The sequence below is a fragment of the Papio anubis genome, chromosome 1 (genome assembly GCF_008728515.1).
Source record: "Papio anubis isolate 15944 chromosome 1, Panubis1.0, whole genome shotgun sequence".
Lineage (NCBI taxonomy): Eukaryota > Metazoa > Chordata > Mammalia > Primates > Cercopithecidae > Papio > Papio anubis.
In genome coordinates this window covers 145,766,451-145,791,651 of record NC_044976.1, presented here as the reverse complement: position 1 = coordinate 145,791,651, position 25,201 = coordinate 145,766,451, and the positions used below count along the sequence as shown (strand labels likewise).

Genomic DNA, 25,201 nt, shown 5'->3' with positions numbered 1-25,201 from the left:
AGTTTACTTTCTTTTAAGAAGTTATTTCTCATTCCACCAAATGGCTTAAAAGCAAGCTAACATTATCACATGCACATCCTCATAATGGAGTAGTGTGGAAAAGGGCACGGATGCTCAGGCCAGGTTGCTGGCTTCAAATGCCAAGTCTGCTGCCGACTGGCCATATGAACGTGGGCAAGTTGTTCAGGCTTCTGTGCCTTAGTTTCCTTGTCTGTAAACAGATAATAATAATCTTGATCTTGAAGGGCAAGGCATTGCAAGCCTCATCTGTGAGATGGGGATAATATGGTACTTATCTGAAAGGGTTAGTATTAAGAATGAACAAGTTCAGAACGTTAGAATACTTAACATGGAGTATTGCCAGTCAAGAGCTCTAGAGAAGAGATATGCCATTCCAAATTAGGCTACCATTGCGACTCAATTTCTGCCTCTACATGCTGCTAGCTGATTTGTATCTTTTAAAGATCACCAGTGATCCCTTAAATACCAAATCAAATAGCCCATCCTCAGTCCTTATCCTCCTACACTTATGGGGCATTGTCATCCCTCAACTTCCTTCTGTGACATTGAATTTTTAAATTGCTCTCCTAAACTACTGAGAATTCCTTTGTTTCCTTTACTGACGCATGTTCCTCTCACAGTCTCTTAAATAGCTTTTGTTTCCCAAAGTTGGGTTGCTGTCAAGCTTCTTTCTTTTTCTAAACACTCGCCTTTGCTAGCTTATTAAGCCTTATCTCTCAATGATCACATTTGTATCTACCAATTCACATCTCTCCCAAGCCCTGGTTCTGGGTTTCTATCTGCAGGCCATGTATCCACACCTGGATGTCCTACTGGTACCCAACGTGCCCCAATCAAGAATCAACATTTTAAATAATTATGTAAGCTTCATTTTCCCATTTTGTAAGGCCTCCACCACGATCCCCAAATTCCAGGCTCAAAACTAAAGTATCATCATAAAATGTGTTTTAGCCATTCTATCTTTAGCAAATCTTTGGCATTTGCCATGTCTTTCCTATTGCCAAGTTGGAAACTACTGTAAGATTCTAAATAAGATGACTTGCATGTCTGAATTAGTATAATGCCACACTAACAAGAAATGAATCAGCCCCCAGAGAATAAGACTTTTAATCCTAATGTGAATAAGAAAAGCATGTTGGAATATGAGGCTAGTTTTTCTTTATCATCACTTAACCTATGGGGCATATGTGAAAAGCAGCACCCCTCATAGATGAGCATGCTTCAGCTGAGGCATAGGAACACCATGCCTAAAAAGAAACAATGCTGATATACAGGTTGATTATCTGAAATCGTTAGCATGAAGATGTGTTGTACATTCAGGAAGTATTATCAGTGAGAAACATAAAAGCAGCTCCATGATTGTGCAATTTTGTAGTCTGGCTTTATAAAATTCCTTATACTAAGATATTTCTTTCCAAATCATGACTAAAGTGCAATGTTGAAATTTTAATTGTTATAACAACTTATCAGGAAGGGTATTCTATAGACTTTCAGAGGGACTGTATCAAACCAGATCCGAAGTTCACACTCACTAAGTGATCTTTAGTGATTTATTTAATGTTTCTTGCCTTCACTAGAAGAGTTGCTTTGTGTATAATATGTGTATAGTGAGAGTCCTTTATTAATTTCAGTCACTCCTTATTTTAAGGACCTTAAAAAACAAGCAATACTCATTTCAGCAAACTTGCTTTCTTCAGCTTTGATTTGGTAGAGATCTTTACCAAACTGTATTGTATTTCACAGAAAAACCCTGAGATTCTTAAAGAAAGATGCTGGAGAGAAACTAGATCATCTTTCAAGCCATTTATCAAAGTGCTCACATTTCCCATTTCAAGCCAGGTGAAACAATAATAAGCCCTGAGAAATGAGAGCTGCAAAATAGAAAACAGAAAAAAAAAAAAAAGAAAAAGGAAAAGAAGAAAGCTGATGTTTTGGTTCTTGCCAACTTTGGATCCCAGGTGGAAGGTTTTAGATGGTTTGTAAATCACACTTTCGAAAAATGTGCTGCACATTCTAAGGCTGGAGTGCCATTTCTTTTATATTTCCGGTAGGGAATCTTGTTCATACTGTGTGTCAGAGACAAAGTTTGTCAAACCATCTGATAATTTTCCTTAAAGGCAACTTAATATTACCTACTTCAGGAAGAAGAGCAGTATAATGGTTCACTGTGTTTTCTCATCCTGTCAGGTTCAAATTAAGGGCCTTGCAGGGGCAAGGCGCTGGTCAAACATGTGGTCTTCATTCACTTGGAATCATAACAAAGTCATTTTATTGTTGGAGACATGTGGTTTATCTCCTTTGATTCTCAGTACGGAGAGTTTACAAGGATGCATTCAAGTTGAAAAGCTGTGCCATGGACAAAGAAAGGGAGTAACATATTCTCTCCAAGACTATGTAGATTGTGGATATATCCTTTGAGATCATTGAGTGATTATCCTAATGGCTTTGCTTTAAGTGTCAGGGTTCTACTTAGATTAGGTACTCCCCAGAAAATATAGTGTTACTCTGATGATATACCATCATCAGAAAGCATTTATCAATGTTTCTGCTATATGCCTTTGGAAAAGGTGCTATAGAATACAACTGATTTTTTCGAGGTTTGTAATAGAAAATATTGGAACTAGAAGAACTCTTATAGTAACAAATTGATACATAAAGCAGAGTGTTTGCATACAGGGTAAGTAGACAATGACATTTATAAGATTCAGACTTACCAGTTCAAGATGATAGGAAGCCTAAATTTAGTTTAAATATATATTTCAGCATTACATTAAAAAGAATACTGGGAAATATAGAATATGACATATCTAAAGGAATCCTAGACAGAAAACCCAAAAAGAGAAAATGGCATAGTCGCCTTTTATGACACTTGGGGTTTTTATACTGAAGAAGTATATCCTGAAAGGGAGAACTTTAAAATTTATTTAGTTGTGAATCTCTTTGTTTGGGACATATCCCAGAGAAGTCTTTTTTATTTTTTTATTTTTTTATTTGAGAGTGTCCCTATTACAAGGCGCGCCAGATGACCTCGCAAACTCCCTTTCAGCCACAAACTCTGTGAAATCAGAAAATGGTCCCAACCATGTCAGGAAACCTGCTAGTCCCTCTTGGTAATGGAAGAGGGCAAGCTGAAGAAACATTCAATAAGCATAAAGTAAGCATTATTGATGTCTTAAAAGTGTTAGTATCCCATGAAACACAGGAGTGTGGGTATCCAGATTAAAATCATTGGCACCAGCAGGACCATAACTCTCACTGCTAAGCGATAATGCATTTGGCATTAATGCTTAACATTGAGAAATCCTGACATGCCACACCAAGGGAGTTTGAAGTCAAGTAAGTAGATTCCCTTTGAATTGAAGTCCTGTGGATCAGTGGGTGCAGAAAGCCCAAGCTGAAAGATCAGGGGGCAGGGAGTTGATTTAAGGGAAAGAAACACATCACCGTAGGAAGTTTAAGAGACCTACTGCATATGGCTGCAAACTCTGTGCTCTGAGGGTTTCCACCTAACAGAGGGGAAGAGCATTGGCCTGAAGAACTTGTGACTTAAAATTCCTTCACAGTGATTTGGGGAATTCCTTGAACACAGAGGGCAGATCCTTTTGCTTCTTTCCTTATCCTCTATCCCAGCAGCTATTAGTATGGTTTACCAAAAGTGAACACTTGCCGAGTGACTGAAAAATAAAGATTTTGCAGACTCTTAGCTCCACTCCGGTGTTTCTCTCACTATAGGAGAGCCCGACTCTCACCACACCCCTTCCAGGGAATAAGCTAAGTAAAAGACATTGTTTCTTTTGACTGATACATTATTATCTCCAACACTCTCTTTCCTTTGCTTTCACCTCAAGTTTCAAAGGAACCAAAGAAAAATATTAATAATTGGATGCAGCCTAACGACCTAAGACAAAATCATTGTGGAGCTGACACCAGCTCTGCAAGCTTTTGCACCTCTAATGGGACATTGTACGCTGAGAAGCAGCAAAACAACAGAGGAGTCTGCTTTGACGTTGAAATTTTATGATTAACTCCTCTGACTAAATGCAGACAAGTATAAATGCTCTGCCTGGAAACCGAGCCTAAGACACAAAACAAAATGGATCTTTTTTAAAGCCAAGCACATTTCAGAGAAGAAAAAAGGACTCCCTTTCTACTTACATACTTCAGCAGACTCCTCCTCCCTCCCCCACCCCACCCCCAGCTGCCAACCAAGGTGTTTGGCCGGCATCCACTGTAATCTGTTCTCCTTCATTATGTTAATCTGTGGGCGGAAAGATTTCTGTCATCTTCGAATCGCTTGTACAGCAATGGTAAACACCTTGGCCTGTCTGTAATTGGACAGGTGTCTGCATTGATGTCACCCAGCTTTTAATTCAATTAAAGAACTGGCTGCTCTGCTCTCATCACCCACTCATTTCCGTTGCACTTTTAGTCTGGTGGTGAAATCTGCACACAGCAACTGTCTACCCTGAGTCCAAAGTCAGGGGTCCCCTTGTAAGGATCATGCACAATATTTCAAACGGACTCCAACAATCCAAGAATATTTCCACATTAGCAAAGGCATTTGGGATAACATGGATAATTTATCTCTCATTTTTTTTTTCTTTATCTTTATGTTCTACTGCATGTAAATGGTATCTTCTACTACTGGCCAGTAATTAGGAGCAGTCACAGCAAACAGAAAAGCTGTTTCTAGCTTCCTCTCCCCAGGGTTTTCCCCCATCTCAAGAGAACTCATCAGAGTACAATGCTCTTATTTATTTGCTGGCATTTCACATTTGGATCAAGAAAGTGAGGGTGGGCAAGAGCAAGACATTTATTAAGAGGGCCATCTGGTAAGGGATGCCACACAGGCAGAGCTGCTACTGCTACCTGGAGACATAATGGAAGAGCCCACTTTTTAAAAGAAAACTGGCCAGGGGAAGGAGGGCAGAAGAAGTGACTTCTGGCTGGGGACTCTGCTGCGGTGCTGATAAAATCTAATTTTTAAGTATACATTCCACACCAACCCAGTGGATGGATTAAAGAGAGTAAATCAATCCAATATGCCATGCTTCCTGCCCACTTAAAGGAACCTCTGAAAATAAATTAAAGTTCTAACACAGACATTTTGACACAGTGACCCCATGAAACTGAATAATGACATTTGTTAAATATGGATGAAAACTTAACGGTCTAATAGAGATCTGGAAACATACCCAGCTTCTCCTCTGGTTCTTAGTCCAGGAAGGTGGGATTTGTTATTGCTGTTTTTTGGATAATATTTTCAATTAAAATAAAGACTTCTAATATTTACAAAGGTAAAGTCAATTTTCATTTTACCCAAAAGGTGGAACAATAAATACACTTAACCCAAACCTAAGGTAATCCCTTGGAAACTTCAAAACTAATTTTTCTTACATTTAATTTCCTTCGAATGGGTTTTTTAACCTTGTTTAAAACTTTTAGTAGGGAGCATAGAAGATCATATACCTATCAAAGACTATGCAGATGTTGACTCTTACAAACAGGAAAAAAATACATTCTTTTATTTCTTTATAAAATATGTGGCCTAATCCCAGTCTTAGAGGATGGTTTAAACAGTGATTTTAATTGACCTCAAAGTATTATCCAGTTAACATTCTCTCAGCAGGCTTACATCTAACCTCAAATTTTTAATCAATGCTTTTGTGGTAAGAACTACAGAGTCTTTGTCATTGCTATTCTAATTTGCCAATAAGTTTGAGGCCATGTGCTTGTGTTAACTCTACCTTACATAAAGGTCTGACACTGAAAGTATTGAAACTCTCCAAGAAAACACTGGACCTGACTAAGCAGGGAGACAGGCAAGGAGACAAGAGGAAAAGAAAAGAAAGAGAGAAATGAAAGTCACCCCTTATGATCAGTGCCCTAGGTCCCCTGCTACTAGCCTCCGATATTGTTATCCCATTGTACAGAGGAGGCTGCTGTTGGAGAGAGTGTACCATATGGTGCTCAAGTTCAGACAGCTAAAAAGCAATAGAGCCAATATGAGAACCTGTCTTCTGACCCCAAGATCATTATTTCTCCCATTTGATCTAAGCTCCAGTTCCACAGAAAAGAAAAAAGTGTTGAAAAATGTTAATTAAAAATAATAATAGCACACATTTTACTATTAAGTACCTTATTGAAAATGCAACTTAAAGTGTGTTAAGAGGTTCAAATTTATTACTGAAATCTATTGCCTACAGAAATTAGCAGTCTTGTCCTCTAAAATGAGTGAATTTGTATGCCTAGAATATTCCTTTACAAATACGATTGATTCGTAAGAAATTCTATGCGTGTGTGTGTGTGTGTGTGTGTGTGTGAGAAAGAGAGAGAGAGATTGGGTTCAACATTGGATCTTTGTTTATTATACATATAACCCTTTTAATTTGTTCCAAATATAATGTAAATATAAAATGATCATAAATGGTAAAAAGCAGAAGAGTCTGGCTGTGCACTCTTCATCTTTATCAAATGTGATTGATAACTTTGAAGTATTTGTATTGAATATTTATAAGCATTGTGGAAATGCCTAGTTGATTATCACTGCAGAACAAAAATTATATATTTTCATCATTTTAAACCATGGCTCAACATCTTACCAAAAAGAAATGCAAATCCTTTGGTGTCAATTCTTATTGCATAAAACAAAATGAAAAACTTTTTTAAAAAAAACTCTCTCTGAAGATTTCACAATGTACCAGTAGTTCCGGCACATTATGTATTCAGGAGAGTTAGACAAAGCTATTAACTCATCAACACTGCATTACCTAATGAAATCCTTCTACATTAGCTAAGCAGGAACATTACATCATTTCTATTTTTACTATTTATGTCATGGGCCATATTTTTGTCCTGTGAATTTTTTCAGACCAGTTTCTTTCAAGATTTACATTTAAAGAAATATTTTGTAGCCTGTAATGCCAGCACTTTGGGAGGCTGAAGCAGGTGGATCACCTGAGGTCAGGAGTTTGAGATCAGCCTTACCAATACAGTGAAACCCCATCTCTACTAAAAATACAAAAGAAAAAAGAAAAAATCCCGGTGTGGTGGCGTGCACCTGTAGTCCCAGCTACTCGGGAAGCTGAGACAGGAGAATTGCTTGAACCCAGGAGGCGTAGGTTGCAGTGAGCTGGGATGGTTCCACTGCACTCCAGCCTGGGCAACAGAGCAAGATTCCATCTCAAATTTTCAAAAGTTTGTAATAAACTACAAATATTGGAATATTAATCTATGGTCTACTATAAAAACTGACTTTTATCTTTAATAACACCAACAAAAAGAATTCCTTTTTATTTACTTCTGACGGTTGCCTGTTGTGGCAAAGATTACTAATTGCTCCGTATTATGTATTATATTCCTTTTCCTCAGTAACATAAAAACACTTTTTACCTGGGCAAATGGCTACTTGAAATAAGGACAGCATTTTTCAACATTCCCTGAAGCTAGGTACGGCTATGTGACTAAGTTCCGACCATGCAAGATAACCACAGGTGGAGGAGCAACTTCTAAAATATGTCTTTGAAGTGAAAGTGAGTATTCTTTAACCATTATTCCTTCCTGCTGGGTGAAAATCAGACTGGATGGCAGGAGCTCAAGTAATCATCTTGAGCTATGAGGTAGAAGCCTTGTCCGTAAGGATGGCACAGCAAAAAGATGAAGTGTGCGGGTCTCACCTATGAACGTCCCACCTCTGCATTTACTGTGGACACCTATTACCAGTGAGAGAAAAACTTCATCACTATTATTTTAGGTTCTAATATCTCAAGTGAAATAATGAATCAAAAATGATAAACCCATCTCTATTAGGTTTTCCCCCATAAAACTTTCATTGTCTATATAATCTTACTTCAGAGAGAGTGCTTGGGCTATATTTTAGTGTTATAAAAAATCATATTACAAAGATAGGACCTAGCACTAGCATGGAACATGGTAGATCACTTTTTTAAATAAATGAATATTTTCCGTTCTTTATAATTATCAGCATTGCAGCAGTATTGGCTTCCATTATTTTTCATTTCAAATATATAGTGGTTGGGTTCTATTCTGAGGTCTAAGTTTTGGAATTAGTCTTTATTAGTTATTTATTAGTCTCACCCTACCAACATATTTTTTTTTTCTATTGGGAAATGTATAGTAAGTTCCAAATGTACATTTAAGTTGTGATAGCTCTGTACATTCTTTTATAAAATTAAAGAACTACTGATAAAAGACTGAGACTTTAGTAAGGACTAGTAGTTCAATACTCAGTCCAACTCAGCACAAAAGCAATATTAACATTAGGTTAACTATGGGGTTAGTAGCAGAAAGCTAAATTTGCTAACTGAAAGATTCCTTCATTCATTATTTTAAGGTAAGTACATAACCTACCTAGAGCAAGGTAGTGAACAAGTCTTAAAATAAAGATAAAACATGAAACTTGTCCTCCAGGAGCTTATTGTCTACTGAAGAAATAGCATGGATGTTTAGAGAGTACCCTAGGCAGTTTCAGCAACTTTGGAGTAAGAATTTCAACTGAATAGAAAAAAAAAAAATTTCATGACATTGAATTACAGTCATTTCTCTGCAGACTTCTCAGATAAGTATGATTACATATATAGAGAAAGAATACATATATAGAGAGAGCATATTTGTATAATGTATGAATGTACATATATACACATATACATACATATACAGAGTAGCATTTTAATTTAATTTAATTTAATCTTATTGACGATACTCTGTATAGCTGAGTTCAAGTTCCAAAATCAGGCATAAGGCAAAAATAACATGATTTAAAGCTCCCTTGACAACTCTTTATATGGCCCATAAAGTACAGTACATTTGGTTTTGTATATGCCTCTAACTTTTCAGAAATCAATGATTCTTCAGGGCTCTTAAGTCTTCATTCTTTGTGTAGACACCCAAACAATGAGTATCACTTCTTTGTCAATGATTGGGAAATCCTAAAATTATTCAAACATTCTTTCCAGCTAACAGATAATTGACGTTTTCAGTACTGGATAGCATCCTTTGCCTATGATATTATTTTTGTAGGTTTTTGTTTTGTTTTATTTTTGCTTTTTTACTTTTTCCTCCATCCCTTACCCATTTCCAATATATATAGTTGAATGTTTGTAACTTAAATGCATGCAGGTAAGGCTCTACCAAAACATTACAATGATAATTCCTACATTGAATTTTACTGCTCTCACCTATGAATTTTACTGCTTTCACCTAATATGAACCTAAGGGGCATCTTGTAATTGAGAATTAAGTTTTCTTATATTTTATTTTATTTTGTTGTTGTTGTTGTTGTTTTCCATTTCCCATATAAATAGTGAGCTCCTTGCCTTTCTATATTGGGCATGACAGGGTGGCAGGGGGCTGCTTGGAAAAGCAGAATCTAACACCATATTCCCAGACCTAGTGAATCAGAATCCATGTTACCAAGATCCCCAATTCTTACTTCCTTTCTCCTGGGAACTTTCAGAAGCACCACGCTTGGGGTTCAGGAGTCCTACTGACACTGCCTCTCTTTCTTCATTCACTTGCCTTGGCATTTTTCTGGCAGCAAAGTTAACACAGAACCAGACGCAGGAGTAAGGCGGGGATAGTTGCAAGCCCAGCAGGTGAAAGTATTCCCATCTAACCTGACCACTACTCTTCTACACTAGTGTCTTTCAATATGTGATTCATAAACCTTCCAAAAAACCAACTGGAACATTAGGTAAAATGCAAATTGCTAAATACTAGCCCAGACATACAGAATGAGTGGCCCCAAAATCTGCATTTTATAAGTAATCTGAGAATCACCTTATGACCAGTAGAATTGAGAGTCACTAATTATTACTAGTAGCCATGGAAAAGAGGCAAAAATTAGAGACATGATTTCAGTATGAAACCCACTTCATTCAGGTAAAAAAAAAAAAAAAAAAAAAAAAAGCCCATTGTATGTAAAAACTGAAACAATTTTAGTGGCAAAAGCTATATTATTATTTGTATTATAAATTAAAATGCCTTTTTCTTTACATAAATGTAGATTTATTTGGGTCATCTGGAAGATTCTTCTTATTATTATCGATTCATTTGCCAAACTATAGCAAATAATAAATAATATTACTATTATTTGTCATTTTACCTGAGGAAGCAATATAACCCCTATACTTTAGCTCAATGTAATGCAACAATAAAATTGAGAAAATATTTTCTGTACACCAATATCTGTAGCACTTGATGTTAGGTGCTGTAATAATTATGCTGACAATTAAGTTTACATGTTTAAACACCTTATGGAAAAAATAATTCGTATACGTGCAAAGTCTTGAATCCATTCATTCTTGAAATAATTTCAAATCAAATTGTGAAGTCAGTTTCTGAGCAGTCCTCAGTTTGAGGGGAAATGCCAGTCCTATCTCTCTGGGCTGCAACTTTGCATGATAACAGGGCTGCAGGGAAAATCAGCAAAAGCTACCCAGAGTTAATTGGAGCCCTTTCAACAAATCTAAAGATACACAGGAGTGATGACTGAAGGGTTTTCTACCCTGAGGCTCCCGCTGAGGAAATGAACCTTAAAGAAGTCCTTGCTCTGAACCTTGGCCTTGGGAGGGCACAGAATCTAGACCCTGTGGCCCAAAGGGGCCCATTTGCTCCTGAGTAGGCCTGTTAACCCTTGGACTCTCCATTGCAACTGGGATTTATCTCATTTAATCCTCTGATAGACAAATTCATGAATGATAAATATTCTCCTTCACTATTCTATTTTCTTCAGTTATTCTAGTTGATATTCATTTTTAATAATTTTCTTTGATTTACCTTCTGCTTTTTGTAAGTCTGAGCATAGAATCCCACTTCCCTGCACTTAATTTTTGCCATCTTATAATATTCCTTTGCTAGTGTTTTCTATTTACTTTTAATAGCTTATTATTTTTTATACACATTTAATTTTTTCCCTCCTAACATTTTTGAGTTTCAGTGGGGAAATGAAAGTTATAAGAATTTCTGGATAAAATTTAAATGTGATCACTGGTGACAAACTCCTCCTTTAAATACAGTTTCCCTATGCTGGCTGTACAGCAGAATTACCTGCGATACTTTAAAAATACAAACTCCCAGGCCACATTCCAGGCCTATTGAATCAGACATTTTGCACATGGAGCACACAGGCATTAGTATATTTTTTAAAGCTCCCCAGGCGACTCAGTGTACACCTACAGTTTTGAACTACCATCTTGTAAGAAGCCCAGTGAAATGACCAAAGTGTTATAAATACCTAAAATGAGACCAGGCAAAGACAATGGACTTTTAGAAGGAAAGTCCTAGGCAAACCTAGTCTTAAACTGGAAGCAAAACGCTAGCAAACTCTCAGAACTCCTACTCTACCAAACACTGGGAAGCAAAGAGCTGAAACTGCAGGGTGGCTGCAAGGCTAATGCAAATTTATCCCACTAACCCTATCATCATCTTAGCGAAGGTTTTTATTAACAGCAACTGGATGCCCCGTAAGATGATTAGAAAAGAGTTTAATTTTCCCTTGCAAACACCGAGTGAGAAGATTATTTTAGAAATGAGCCAACTGAACTATGGAGTTGAGTTTGGGGGAGTACATTTAGCTGATGGAAAAATTGTAACTCGAAAGAAGGATGAGAATACAGCCCTCAAATTACGGAAGATTATCATATTCCGGGGAGGATTTAATTCAAGAAATCTATAAAATGTAAAAATCATGAGTTGCATGCCATTAATAAGGTCTCAAATAACTTGGAATCCACTAAATAAGAGACAGAAGGTAAGCAGTAAAACAGAGATGAAGACAAAAATTGAGAATTTCAAGAGGCAGGTAGCAATCAAAGTAAGCTGGATGAGGAAAAATGCAGATCATATCAAAGACTGTACTAGAAGAATTAAAAATCATCTTAGAAGTTTCAAAGAGCAGAATCAACAGTGCAAAAATCAGAAAATGGAAAGAAAAACAACTATGCAACAGTAACCCAGAAATCAGAAACTATAATTCAGAGATTATAAAGATAACGATGAATTCATTTAGCACTCACTATATGCCTGTTTCTGAGCAAAATATTTTACGTTAACTGATTTTAATCTTTATAGCAGTTCCACAATATAAATATGGTTTTCATCCCCCATTAATGAATGAGGAAACTCCAATGTAAGGATATGTTTTTTAATTTGCCTGAGATCACACAGCTAAAAAGTGGCATAGGCGGAATTGGACCTTAGATTGATTTGACTCTACAAGCCGTGTTCTGAACTACTAAAATGAGGAAGACAACTTGGGAAGAAATATACAATATTGAAAACTGCTATTTCTCACCAGAAGTAATGATTACAAACACAGTGGCAAATTTTCCAAGTTGAAGAAAGACCCAAATCTAAAGAATAAAAGAGCTTATTAAATAACAAAAAAATTAATGAAAAGAAACCGGCACATTTTCTGATTAGCATTTTTTAAACGTAATTGGTAAAGAACCCTACGCTAACCAATAAAGCTAAATTGCCTTGTACATTCAGTATCAGAATTATTTTATTTAAATATGACTCTAACAACCAAAATTAACTGAAATATTAAAATCTCAACAAAAGTCACCTCAGATATGCTAAACAAGGATTATTTTCAAGATCGATAGCAAAACTGCTCAATAGCAAAACTGTTTAAATAGGCTTCACTGATTTTTCTCTCTTTTAGTACCTTGGTTTCTCAACCAACTGGCAAAGCAGCTGTCTCAAAACAATCTCTACACCCCTAACATCTCTACCAAATCCAGCTTTCTGGCTCTCTGCTTTCTAAACTCCTTCCATCTCACTTCCTAGTATTCCTTTTTGTTTACTGGGAAATTCTCTGACTTTGATAATTATCCAAGCTGACTTTGGTGCCTCTCAATTCACATTCCCCCCTCATTATCCTGAGTCTTCACAATGAAAAGTCCACCTGGCAATACTGGAGTTCTTCTTAGTCTTTAAGATTACCTTCTACATATGTCCTTGACGACTCACTTTAGCACTGAGAGCAGCAGACTCCTTGAAAGAAAAAACATCAAAGGATTCATAGTACACACTGGCAAGAAATGTAGCGAAAAAAATCACTAAAAAACAAGAAATAACAAAACTGGGAAACATAAAACATGATGCCAGAAAGAAGACCAATTATATCAATTATAAAAAACAAGTATGAATGAGTGACTCCCCTACTTAAATATGGAGAATCTCAAGTGAAAGATAAAACTAAAACTGCAGAGATATATAGAAGTCCTCCTTGTCATTGGAATTTTTTCTAAACTGTGACTTTTAAGTGAAATGATAAACAACAAACCCAATTTTCCCACAGGCTAATTGATGTAAGAAAGAATTAAGATCCTATGTCAGCCGGGCGTGATGGCTCACGCCTGTAATTCCAGCACTTTGGGAGGCCGAGGCGGGAGGATCACGAGGTCAGGAGATGGAGACCATCCTGGCTACCACGGTGAAACCCCATCTCTACTAAAAATACAAAAATTAGTTGGGTGTGGTGGCGGGCGCCTGTAGTTCCAGCTACTCAGGAGGCTGAGGCAGAAGAATGGCATGAACCCAGGAGGTAGAGCTTGCAGTGAGCAGAGATCGCACCACTGCAATCCAACCTGGGCAACAGAGGTAGACTCCATCTCTTTAAAAAAAAAAAATACTATGATGTATTTCTGGTCACAAAATATCACCAAACTTCTATAGACTACTAATATTAAACACTGTAATGAATGTGTGCTATGTGTGCTATACATCCATTTACAAAAGATTAATCAAAACAAGATAATGATTTACTCAAGTTTTGGTGAATCAGTGAGTGACAGTGGTCATAGTGGTATAAATCAAGGAATAAATACTTTCCAAGTGAACATTGTAAGGAGCACCTCCTACCAGCATTTTGTTCAAACCCCAGCAATCACAGACTGGGCAGCTTGCTGAGCCCTGTCATACTGCACTGTTTATTGCTGTGCATCTGTATGATTATCATAGACTTTATGAATTTTTATTTTACAATGATTTCTATTTATTCATTCATTTATTTTCCCATCTGCTTATTCCACTTTAGGGTTGTGTGTGGCTGGAGCCCATCCTGGCAGCTCAGGGCTCAAGGTAGGAACCAGCCCTGGACAGGCCACCATACCGTCACAGGGCACACTCACACACACCTGCACTCACTCACTCTGGGCTCATGTAGACAGCTCAGTTCATGTAAGGGGAAAACCTTTGGGATGTGGGAGGAAACTGGAGTACCGAGAGAAAACCCACAAAAACATGGGGAAAATGTGCAAATTCCACGCAGACAGTGGCCCTTGCTAGGGTTTTTTTTTTTTTTTTTTTTTTTTTTAATTTTCTCATCAACCTTATAAGAAAACAATGTTGAATGAAAGGACTTTAGCCAAGTTGCTGCCATGCAGTCATGTGCTACATAATGTTTTGGTCAGCAACAGACAGCATATAGGATAGTGGTCCCATAAGATTACGATGCAGTGTTTTTACTATACCTTTTCTGTGTTTTGATCTGTTTAGATACACAAATACTTACCACTGAGTTATAGTTCCCTACACTATTCAATACAGTTACATGCTGCGCATGTTTGCAGCCCAGAAACAATAGGCTACACCATCTAGCCTAGCTGTGGAGTAGGCTATGCCATCTAGGCTTATGTAAGTACATTCTATGATGTTTGCAACGTGATGAAATCTCCTAACGACACATTTCTCGGAACATATCCATCCTTTAGCAATGCATGGCTGTACCTAAAGCAATGAGACCTTAAAGGTTAAAACATAAATAATAAGTGTAAAAGTCACAAAAATTCAAAAAATGCAAACAAAAAATATCTCAGAGAAATTGACAAAACTGCACTCATAGTTAACATGGTTAACACTTCCCTTGGTTTTTGACAAATTTGATATATAAAAATAAACAACTGCTCAGTAGTTTTCTGATTTTCTTCCGCCTATACATCACTACCATGTACGACATGCCTTTTGAGTAACATCCAGGACTACACTAGGTTGGTTTACAATCTGTGGGATCTCTCCTTCAAGAAGGGATCCTTCAGAATCTTGGGAGAGGCTGATTTAATTTGAAAAGCCTCCCTGCTCCCAGTTTCTAATTTGCTCTTACCCTAACCTTAGAATTACTATTTTGAGGAAGATGCATTATGTTATCAACATGGTATATCTAACATAAACAAATAATAATCAACTCTAAATGGGGAATATATATTTTTTAAAAATCACCCATAGTATATTGAACATTTTAAGGATGTTGTATTAACTACATAAAATATTTTTTAAATCCGTACACAAAAATGTAAATCAATTTTTTTTTGAATGACAAAACTGGGGGAGTTGCATCAGATGAGACAAACGTGTATATTATTCTTCATATTCAGAGAAAAATGAGAAATGACAAAATGTGAATCATTCAATGGAAAAATTAACAATGCGGCTGGGCGCGGTGGCTCACGCCAGTAATCCCAGCACTTTGGGAGGTCGAGGCGGGCGGATCATGAGGTCAGGAAATCGAGACCATCCTGGCTAACATGGTGAAACCCCGTCTCCAGTAAAAAAAATACAAAAACTTCTCCAGGCGTGGTGGCGGACGCCTGTAGTCCCAGCTACTCCGGAGGCTGAGGCAGGAGAATGGAGTGAACCTGGGAGGCGGAGCTTGCAGTGAGCCGAGATCGCGCCACTGCACTCCAGCCTGGGCGACAGAGCGAGACTCCGTCTCCAAAAGAAAAAAAAAAAAAAAGAAAAAAAAAAAAGAAAAATTAACAGTGAAGCTGGGTGCAGTGGCTCATGCCTGTAATCCCAGCACTTTGGGATGCCAAGGCAGGTGGATCACCTGAGGTCAGGAGTTCGAGACCAGTCTGACCAACGAGGTGAAATTCCATCTCTACTAAAAATACAAAAATAACCCTGGTGTGGTGGTGCACACCTGAAATCCCAGCTACTTGGGAGGCCGAGGCAGGAAAATCTCTTGAACTCAAGAAGCAGAGTTTGCAGGGAGCTGAGATTGTACCACTGCACTCCAGTGACAGAATGAGAATCTGTCTCAAAAAATAAAAAAATAAATAAAATAAAATAAAATAATAAAAAGCAATGGACTTACTTAGGCACATAAAAGAAGTAGAAATGGCCAATAAATATTTTAAAAACTAATCTCTCTAGTAATCACATAAACACAAACTAAAACAATATTCTGACATTTTGCCGTTTAAATTCGCAATTTTGTTCAACTGTTAAACTTGGTGTTGGCTAGATAAAATGAAATGCACAATCTTGCATTCTGCTTGCTAGTGGAAGCATAATTTGCACAGCTTTTTGGGCAGTGTCAAAATCACTATCCTGGCCGGATACAGTGGCTCATGCCTGTATTCCCAGCGCTTTGGGAGGCCAAGGTGGGCGAATCACGAGGTCAGAATTCACGAGGTCAGGAGATCAAGACCATTCTGGCTAACACGGTGAAACCCTGTCTCTACTAAAAATAAAAAAAAACTAGTCCAGGCATGGTGGCAGGCACCTGTAGTCCCAGCTACTCGGGAGGCTGAGGCAGGAGAATGGCATGCACCCAGGAGGTGGAGCTTGCAGTGAGCCAAGATCAAGCCACTGCACTCCAGCCTGGGCAAGAGAGCAAGACTCCATCTAAAAAAAACAAAAAACAAAACAAACACAAACAAACAAAAAAACACTATCCTTTTCTTGAGAAATTACCATACATTAAGCATAGTGTTACACACTTTACAGATATCCTACAGGTAACATTGACACAGTGCATGCCACATGTCAAGCACTGTGCTATGTGCTTTACGTATACATGAATTCATTTAATCTCCACAGCTGCCCTGCGAGGCAGGTAGTTGTATCGCATTCTTATTTACATAGAAGGATTTTGAAGCACACTGAGGTTTATTGATTTGTCCAAGTTACACAGCTAAAAAGGTTTAGAGCTAAAATATCATATCACTTAATATTTTTAATATTCTTCTAAGGTAAATATTACTCTCCCATTTCAAAGGTTAAGACTTAAGGATCCAGTAGGATGTGGAACTTATGTAAGTCACAGAGAAGGTCTATAGCAGAGATTTATATCAATGTCTGACTTCAAAGTTCAAGACTATACAATATCTTAAGAGCCTTGGATGCAGTTATTCTACTTCTAGGGATTTATTCTATCACAGCTGTCAGGAATTCTCCTAAGGATTTACGTCCAAATTTCTTTAAATTATATTAATTATAAAGGTGATCGTTGCAAACCCAGGAAGTAGGGGGAGACTGAGACAAAATGTGATTACATGAGAGGCCGAGCAGGGACATGGATGAAGCTGGAAACCATCATTTTCAGCAAACTAACACAGGAACAGAAAACCAAACACCACATGTTCTCACTCATAAGTGGGAGTTGAACAATGAGAAAACATGAGCACAAGGAGGGGAACATCCCACACCAGGGCCTTTCGAGGGGTGGGTGTGTGTGTAGAGGAGGGATAGCATTAGGAGAAATAACTAATGTAGATGCCGGGTTGGTGGGTGCAACAAGCCAGTATGGCACATGTATACCTATGTAAGAAACCTGCACATTCTGCACATGCATCCCAGAACTTAAAGTATAATTAATAAAAAAGAAAGAAAAAATTTGAGGAGAGGGATATGATGTTGGATGCTCTGTAGAATAGACTCATGGCCAAGGAGAGAAAAAAAAAAAAAAAGGTTATGAGAAAGATGAAGATAAGTATTGCAGTTGTCCAGGCAAAAGATGGTAGTGGTTTGGGCTGACCAGTAGATTAGAGGAGAAATGGACGAACTTCACACATATTTTAAGAAATAGAATGACAACTGTGGATATGAGGTGTGAAGGAGGTGGAAAGTCCAGAGTAACTCTCAGACTTTCTTGACTGGGTGGCTGGAGGTATCTATGAGAATGTAGGAGAAGCAAGAGTTGAGGTTTGGAAAGTGTAAAAGGTGAGAGACATCCAGTTGGAAATGTCACTGTGTCCACATGCCTATTAGGATGCAGGCATTTGGATGTCTAGGTGGGATGTGCAATTAGGAGTCAACAGCAGCATCTGTCTGGTATTTGATTTATGAGAATCAATAAGGTTTTTGGAGCAAGCCAGAAAAAAAATGAAAGAGAAAGAGGAGACAGCCCAGTTCTAAATCCTGAGACTCTTCAATATGTCATCACACTTTGGAAGAAGTGAGCAAAGGATACTGAGAACAGGGTTCCTGGAGAACACAGAGGTAAGCAGAAGAGTCATAGAAGTGAAGAAATATTTCAAGAAATGATGAGAGAGTTACTGTAGAGAATACTGAAGAGTGGTGAAGACATAGAGTGCCAAGTGTTTTTTGCCTGTGTAAACATGGCAGTTCTTGGTGCTCATCACAAAAGTAATGAGCAGAGGCCAGATAAAGTGAAGACAAAATGAATTTCGATACTTCATGCCAGACGAAGGCCGAGAGGAGGAGAGAGGGAGCAACAGCTGGGAGTTTGGACAGAATGAAGATTTTTGTGATTGGTTTGGGTTAGTGTGTTGGTTTTTAACAATGGGAGATAAAAGAGTTTGAATGACCCTGAGAAGAATCCACTCAGTCAGTGGTTCACAAACTCTGGCATGCATCAGGTGTACCTGGGGGCTTGTTAAAACAAGGACTGCTAAGCCACCTCCCGAGTGTCTGATTTGGTGGGTTTCAGGTGGGCAGGAGAATGTGCATTAATAGTAAGTTCCCACATGAAGCTAGTAATGCTGGTCCTTGGGCCATACTCTACTGCACCAGAGAGAGGCATTAAACATGTAAGTGAGAAGAAGGTAAGCTATCAGTAACATCTCTGAAAAAACAGGAAGAGTCAGGGTCCAGAGGACTTGTGAAGATTTCTATTTTTGATAGGATAAGAGAAGCTTTGTAAAACAGAAAAGAAAAAATGTGAAAATAAAAAATAATAATGAAAAGAAAATGATAGCATAGCACACACCTCCTATATGTCAAAATGTTTTTAAGTGTTTTAGCATGCATTCATTCATCCAACCCCTAATAACAACTCCATCAGGCAGAAAAATGCAATTAATACATACATTTGGTAGTAAGAAAGTAACAGAAATCCTATACAATAGATTGCTTTATCTGTGGTGTCTAATTTGATCTAAAATAGAACATTGTCAGCTGAGTGGGATGAGAAAGGGAGATAGCATGTGTATAGTTTGGGAAAATATAAAATATTTAATGAGGAGAATGGGAGAAGGAGACTATTCTGGAAATATAGTAGGATTGGTGTCATTACTGAGTGCTCATTTGAAAGTGGGGTTTAGCAGTTTTGGCAATAAACTACTTGATATTTTCCAGCCCATGTAGCTGCCATGTGCAACCTGTGAAAAGGCAAGCTGTGGGCTTAATCAGGTTGGGTTTTTATAAGGAGGGTAAAATAGGAAAGAAGTGAAGGATGTGAATTTGTTTGTTTTTCTTTTGCTAAAAGTTGGTGGTATATTTGGGCTGTACATTCCAAAGAGTCTAAAAAAAGGAAGCCAAGTCTTGGGGGAACTGACCAGCAGGTATGTTGGGGAAATATTTAGGGCTTTTCTAACATCCATTCTGATGGTTCATGTTACAAGATTTTTTGATAGAGGAAAATGTTTTTTCTGTCAAAGTTGACACATTTACTTTCTTTTTATCAAAGGCTTAAATTCAACTCTCCCTTTAAATGTGCTTTAATATTTCATGAAGTTGAAAAATGCGCTTAATACACATGCATGAATTTGAGTGTGAGATGTGTTAGTGGTGTGTATGAGTATATTTCATTATAATCATTCTTCATGGCACACCGCACTGTGAGAAATCGATTCACTGATTTGCCAGTCCAAATAACTAGGGCTCTAAGACTCCTCCACCTTGAGATAATTAGGTTTAATCAGCAATTTTACAATAAATAATAGTGGTGTGAACTGGGGCTAGTCCCAAAGAGTAAATTTTTGCTTTGTGAAATAAGTATTTATACCTAGGATTTCCAAAAGATGTCTATAAGGTGTTAAAGGGCTATAGCCACCTATGATGTAATCTTTGGGGGGATAGAGAGAATCTCTACCTTAGAATAAAATTATTCATGAGAGCCCATGCACATTGTAGAATTATCCTTTTTATCCTAGGTAGATGTAGGCTTCCACTACTTTAGATGGTGGTTGTTCTTAATCAGGTAAAATACACTTATATTTAATAAATTTAAAAAAAAATTGCAGAAGATTTTTATTTAAAATTCAAACAAAAAGGAAGTTAATAAGATCTACTCTGTTAAAGAATCGCCTTTACCTGTGAGGGTGCTTGTATTGACAAATTCAGCACTGGCAGAGGGCATGTAGGGTGGACGGGTGTTGTCCTCACTGTAGGCTTTCAGAATGTACTTCTCAATTACTCCTGTGACAACAGGTTCATCCCAGGTCACCTCAATGCTGTATCCATTTAAGCTGCGGACTCTTGAGGGAGTTGGCACACTTTGTGGAGCTGTGAAGGAATAAAAGAGAAAATAGGGAAAATGGCAGTTCTGAGAAGACTATTGCTCCTATTCTTCACTTTTAATGGCCGCAGTAAATCAGACTCAACCATTAGCATAAATACAATTTATTAGAGTTGTAACTTTTCAGCATTGATTTAATATGACTGCACATCTTGAGCCATTCAGTTTAAGCGATATTTCAGAACCATCAAAACTCCATCGACATAACATTCTTTCAAGTCTAGTCCAGGTTTTCCAAAAACATTTAATGTATCAGACATGTTTAAACATCACTCATAAAGAAGGAGGTGGATGGTAGGCAGATAACAAGTTCAAGCAATATAATGATGTACCCCCTTTGAAGCAAGATAATTAGACTGTTATTATACATAGTGGTTTGACACTTTTATATCTTCGATGTATTAGCCAAAAAAGATCACAAATGTGATTGTGTTGTACTTGAATGCCTGGACCCATTTTCCAAATGCGATTGTTTTTCTAATTAATTTTTAAAAAGCAAAGTTCTACCAGATATGATATATGGAATATATTCTTAATTGCAGTTTTTGGGGGTGGGGAGTGGGGCAAAGGAGCTGGTGCCCTTGAGATTCTACAAAGTCATTTTCAAAGATTTGTTCTGCAGAATATCTGAAAATAATATCACAAAATGAAGAAGTTTAAAAGAACTACAAAACCTTACTTACAAGCTGAGCCCCCTAATTTAAAAAATCTATAACCTTTAACTATTTATTAGACATTTCTACAGTTCTGATCAGTAAAAACTTCATCACAGCTGAGTGCACTGGGGACACAAAGAAAGAGCCCAAGGAACTCTGTGGCAGGATGATGGATGAGAGACCTGCTCTAGCTGCTCATGGACTCCTGAGCCCTGTCGATGGAGGATCACTCTGGTTTTCCACATCAAATCTCCTCCTCTCCGACTTTACTGTCCAGACCAATAAAATAGGACAGCTTTAAGGGAAACAGAGTGCACATAAAGGATAAGAGGAAACACCAAAGTGGAGAACCACTCTCTGAGCTGTTTAAACACCACGGGCACCTATAGAAAACACACAGGCCACACGATCGAGTTGCAAGGAAAGGGACAATGGGAGTGATGTTGATTTTATTAGTTCTGAAATGTGGTACAGGGCAAAGTACAGTACTGTCTAACAGATGGTCTTCTCATAAGGGACAGAGCAAAACTGACTCAAAAATAATTAAATAGTGCAATTATTCTCCAACCCTTGGGAGCATGTAGCTGCTCAGTGTTGTGGTCAGATTGTAAATATGAATTTATGGCATAGGACTGTGGTCAGATCATTGCTATAAATTCAGAGCTGTATTTGTGTACTTTCTCAGTAGTACTCAAAGTGGGGACTATTAAGCTAAGTAAGCAATGTGCTTTCCAGACACCTATTAACGTTGCAGAATTATACTCAAAGCAGGCTTTATATTTGTTAATAAAGTAGAAGGGTGTGAAACAGGAGGAGAGAACATGTCAGTTACAAGTGAGTATTTTATATTGGAGCTTTCTCTTAGCCCTGAAGTTGAAAAGGATTTTAAGAGATCGTTCAGCTCATTGTCTTGCCTATAAATAGGTGATAATTTAAATCATCCTGGAAAAGTGTCAAGTTGTCCTCTTCTGGAAAATATGTAGGTAGAGAGTCTTGAAAATTATTCTTAGTTGCTTATCTCAGTATTTAATTATATTTTAGATTAAGAAGATTCCTCAAAGGATACCTGGCATAGTAACCCACTGTAGATTAAGTATAAGAGAATATCTTGATGGAAACGCATCTTTAGACAAATTGTTACTCGCTAAATAAACTTTCTTACAGAGACATTAAGTGGCAATCATTTGGAGATATGTTCAGTTTCCTGACAAATATTTGACCCAAAATGGTAGAATGCCACTGATTCACAAAACTCTGTGCTGAATGCCTTCCTGTGGGGGTATTATGGGGAAAGATTTTGTGGCCAGTCAGAAGTACAAAAGAAGTCAATAGTCTGAGATTAGGTCTAATGTATACTGTCTCCTAGTTGGTTCTTTTCCAACTCAAAATAAATTAAACCAATCAGCAATTTTTTTTCCCTCTGGGGAGAGTCATTCTAAGACTCAAATAGTCAACAACAGGGCAAACATCTGCAATGATGTCATAGACACACCTGATTCCAACCAGTTGCAGGTTTCCAATGCGCCTTCTATGAGAAAGTCAAGAGGGTGCCACTCCCTTCCAAGGATAATCCTAATCCCTGACTTCAACTTCTTGCTATATACGCCATCTGTAAAGGTTACCTATCCTTAAGCATATTTGGTAGGTGGGACTATTACATCCTTAAGACAACCTGAACTTTCCTTTCTTCTGCATCCTAAGAGGAAAGGATCAATTCTGAGTAAATATTTAGTGAATTCTTGACAAATCAAAAGCACTGATCTGCTAAGCATTTTAGCCATTGACAGATGTATTTTCAAATCAAGGCATGTTCTGTCAGAACACTACAAAAATATTACTACTTCAGGGTAATAGTCCTTCCTTTTATATACATGCACAAATACATGCATGCGTGTGTGCACATATGCATTTGAAGGTAAGTATTTACCTGCTCCTGTTGTACGTCCTCGACTCCAGTCACTATATACTGAACCTCCTTCATGCGAGGCTCTCACCCGATACAGGTATTCTTAAATGGAAATAAGATGCAGCAAGATTAAAATAATACTCATATAGACTAATAGGGGACTGGCAGGGAGGGAAAGGGGAATGAATAAGAGACATGCAACATTTAATTTAGAGGACCTCCACATTACCTGTAAAAGGCTGGAGACCACTCTCGTAAACACTCTGCTCTTTTCCCTGGTAAACCAGAATGGAGTCATTTCCCCTGCAGTTAACAGCACTGTCAGTTGATAGGCATCCATCCAGATTGACTCTGACAGCACCGCTGGACACAGATGCCAAGTTAACGACAGCACCCCGTGTAAATTTAACATCCTTCATGCAACCACCGAAACCTAGCAAATAGTAAGGGATTAGTATCGCATAAAGGGCTTGAGTCATTAATTACCAATCATTTTTGTCCTCTGCAGTACTACATTTTGAGGAAGGGGGGTGGTTAGACACAATTGCTAGACTTTCAAGTCTTTCTTGGGAAACATTTTATGCCTCCTACTTTTTATCAAGCTAATTTGTTGCAAAGAAATATAGTTCTGTTATTTGGAAAACACATTCATGGATAATTCTAATTTAACTTCTGGTACTGAAAAAGCATTTATTTTACCTCTTTAGGCCCACATTTTCTAAATTCTGTTTCTTCCCGTAAAAGAAAATTTAGGCAACTTCATATTATGGTAGGGGGATAGCCCCATGTCTCCTAATTCTGAAAAATTAAGTGACTATATAAGTCAGTTTTAAATGCCAAAAAATAATATTTGAATTAGCATGATTATTCAATAAACTCATTGGGGAAAAATACACTCTGAGGATTTTATGCAGAATAGCAGGAGAGAGAACATAATTTCAAAATATATTAGAATCCTGAAATATTGCCATGAATTGCATAACAATCACTTCAGAGGTACAGAATTTAGCCTGAGTTAGTTACATCAGCCTACGGAAGAGCTGTCACTATGCTCTATCGTTTTTCACAGAGTTCCATAATCTTGAATATACAAAATGGTCACTAGTTTTACATCCCCATTAGCATGACAGGGGCCAGCCTTCAGTGTTGGCAATAGCAACACCATGAGATTTCATGGAATGTGTATTCTACACAGGTGCCCTTAGAACACCCAGTGTGTAGTACCATTCTGTGAAGTTTAACAGAGAATGCGGATGAAACGAATTTAGAGTATTTGCCACTTTTTTGTTAGACAGCAAACAAAAAAGGCATCCAGTCAGCCAGGGAATAGCAGTGGCTTTGAATTACATGCTATTTTGTGAAAACAGAGATCAGCTCAGTGAAGTCTGGCAGTACTCTGCGCAGAAAACTGCACGACATTGGGACAAACAGGACCTAGTTTGAGATTGCTGTAGCGTGCATGTTCTCTCTCTCTGAACAAAACACTGTAAAGTTTGAAAGGCCTCAAACACATGATCAGCTCTTTTCAAGATTAAAGCACAGCAGCAGGAAATGGAAATAAAATAGAATGCAATGCATAACAGTAAAATAAGTTAATAGTAACAATGACCATATTGTTCTCCTCAGCATTTATATGATGTGCTATTATGCCTTCTAACACATTAAGTTGCAGCCTATTTCCTTTTAAATGTCTTTTACTATTATCCACATTTTTTTTAGTCCTGACTGATCAATACTGCTAGTCTATCTTAAACACACAGTAGACACTCAATAAGTTGGGTGAATTGAATTGAAAGCAACGAAGCTCAATATAAAATCATTGACTGGCAAATTCAAAAGCTAAGAATTTTAACTTATTCATCAGCAGTAATTTTCTGATGGCACATAGCTGTAGTATCAAAATTCTCTGTACCCTGACTTCCCTACCAACAAAATGAGAACAGTGGAAGGGCAGCTTGGCAAACAAGTGCTGTTATAAGAAATCCCACATTATTTTTTGAGGGGTACATAGTTTTAGCTTTGCAGGATGAAAAGAGTTCTTCAGAGGGATGATGGTGATATCTACAAAACAGTGTGAATGTAACTAATGCCACTAAACTGTACATTTAAAAA

General features: G+C 37.6%; 1 protein-coding gene across 1 annotated transcript in view; it reads right to left on the bottom strand.

Annotated features, from left to right (window-relative positions):
- The window catches only part of USH2A (usherin), a 790,277-nt gene that overhangs the window by 414,517 nt on the left and 350,559 nt on the right, over positions 1-25,201 (bottom strand). Inside the window, exons 27-29 of the mRNA XM_021927201.2 lie at positions 23,319-23,522; positions 23,111-23,191; positions 20,323-20,514 (exon numbers count right to left, since the gene is read on the bottom strand). Coding sequence (XP_021782893.2) covers positions 20,323-20,514; positions 23,111-23,191; positions 23,319-23,522 — 477 coding nt within the window. The remainder of the gene's footprint in view (positions 1-20,322; positions 20,515-23,110; positions 23,192-23,318; positions 23,523-25,201) is intronic.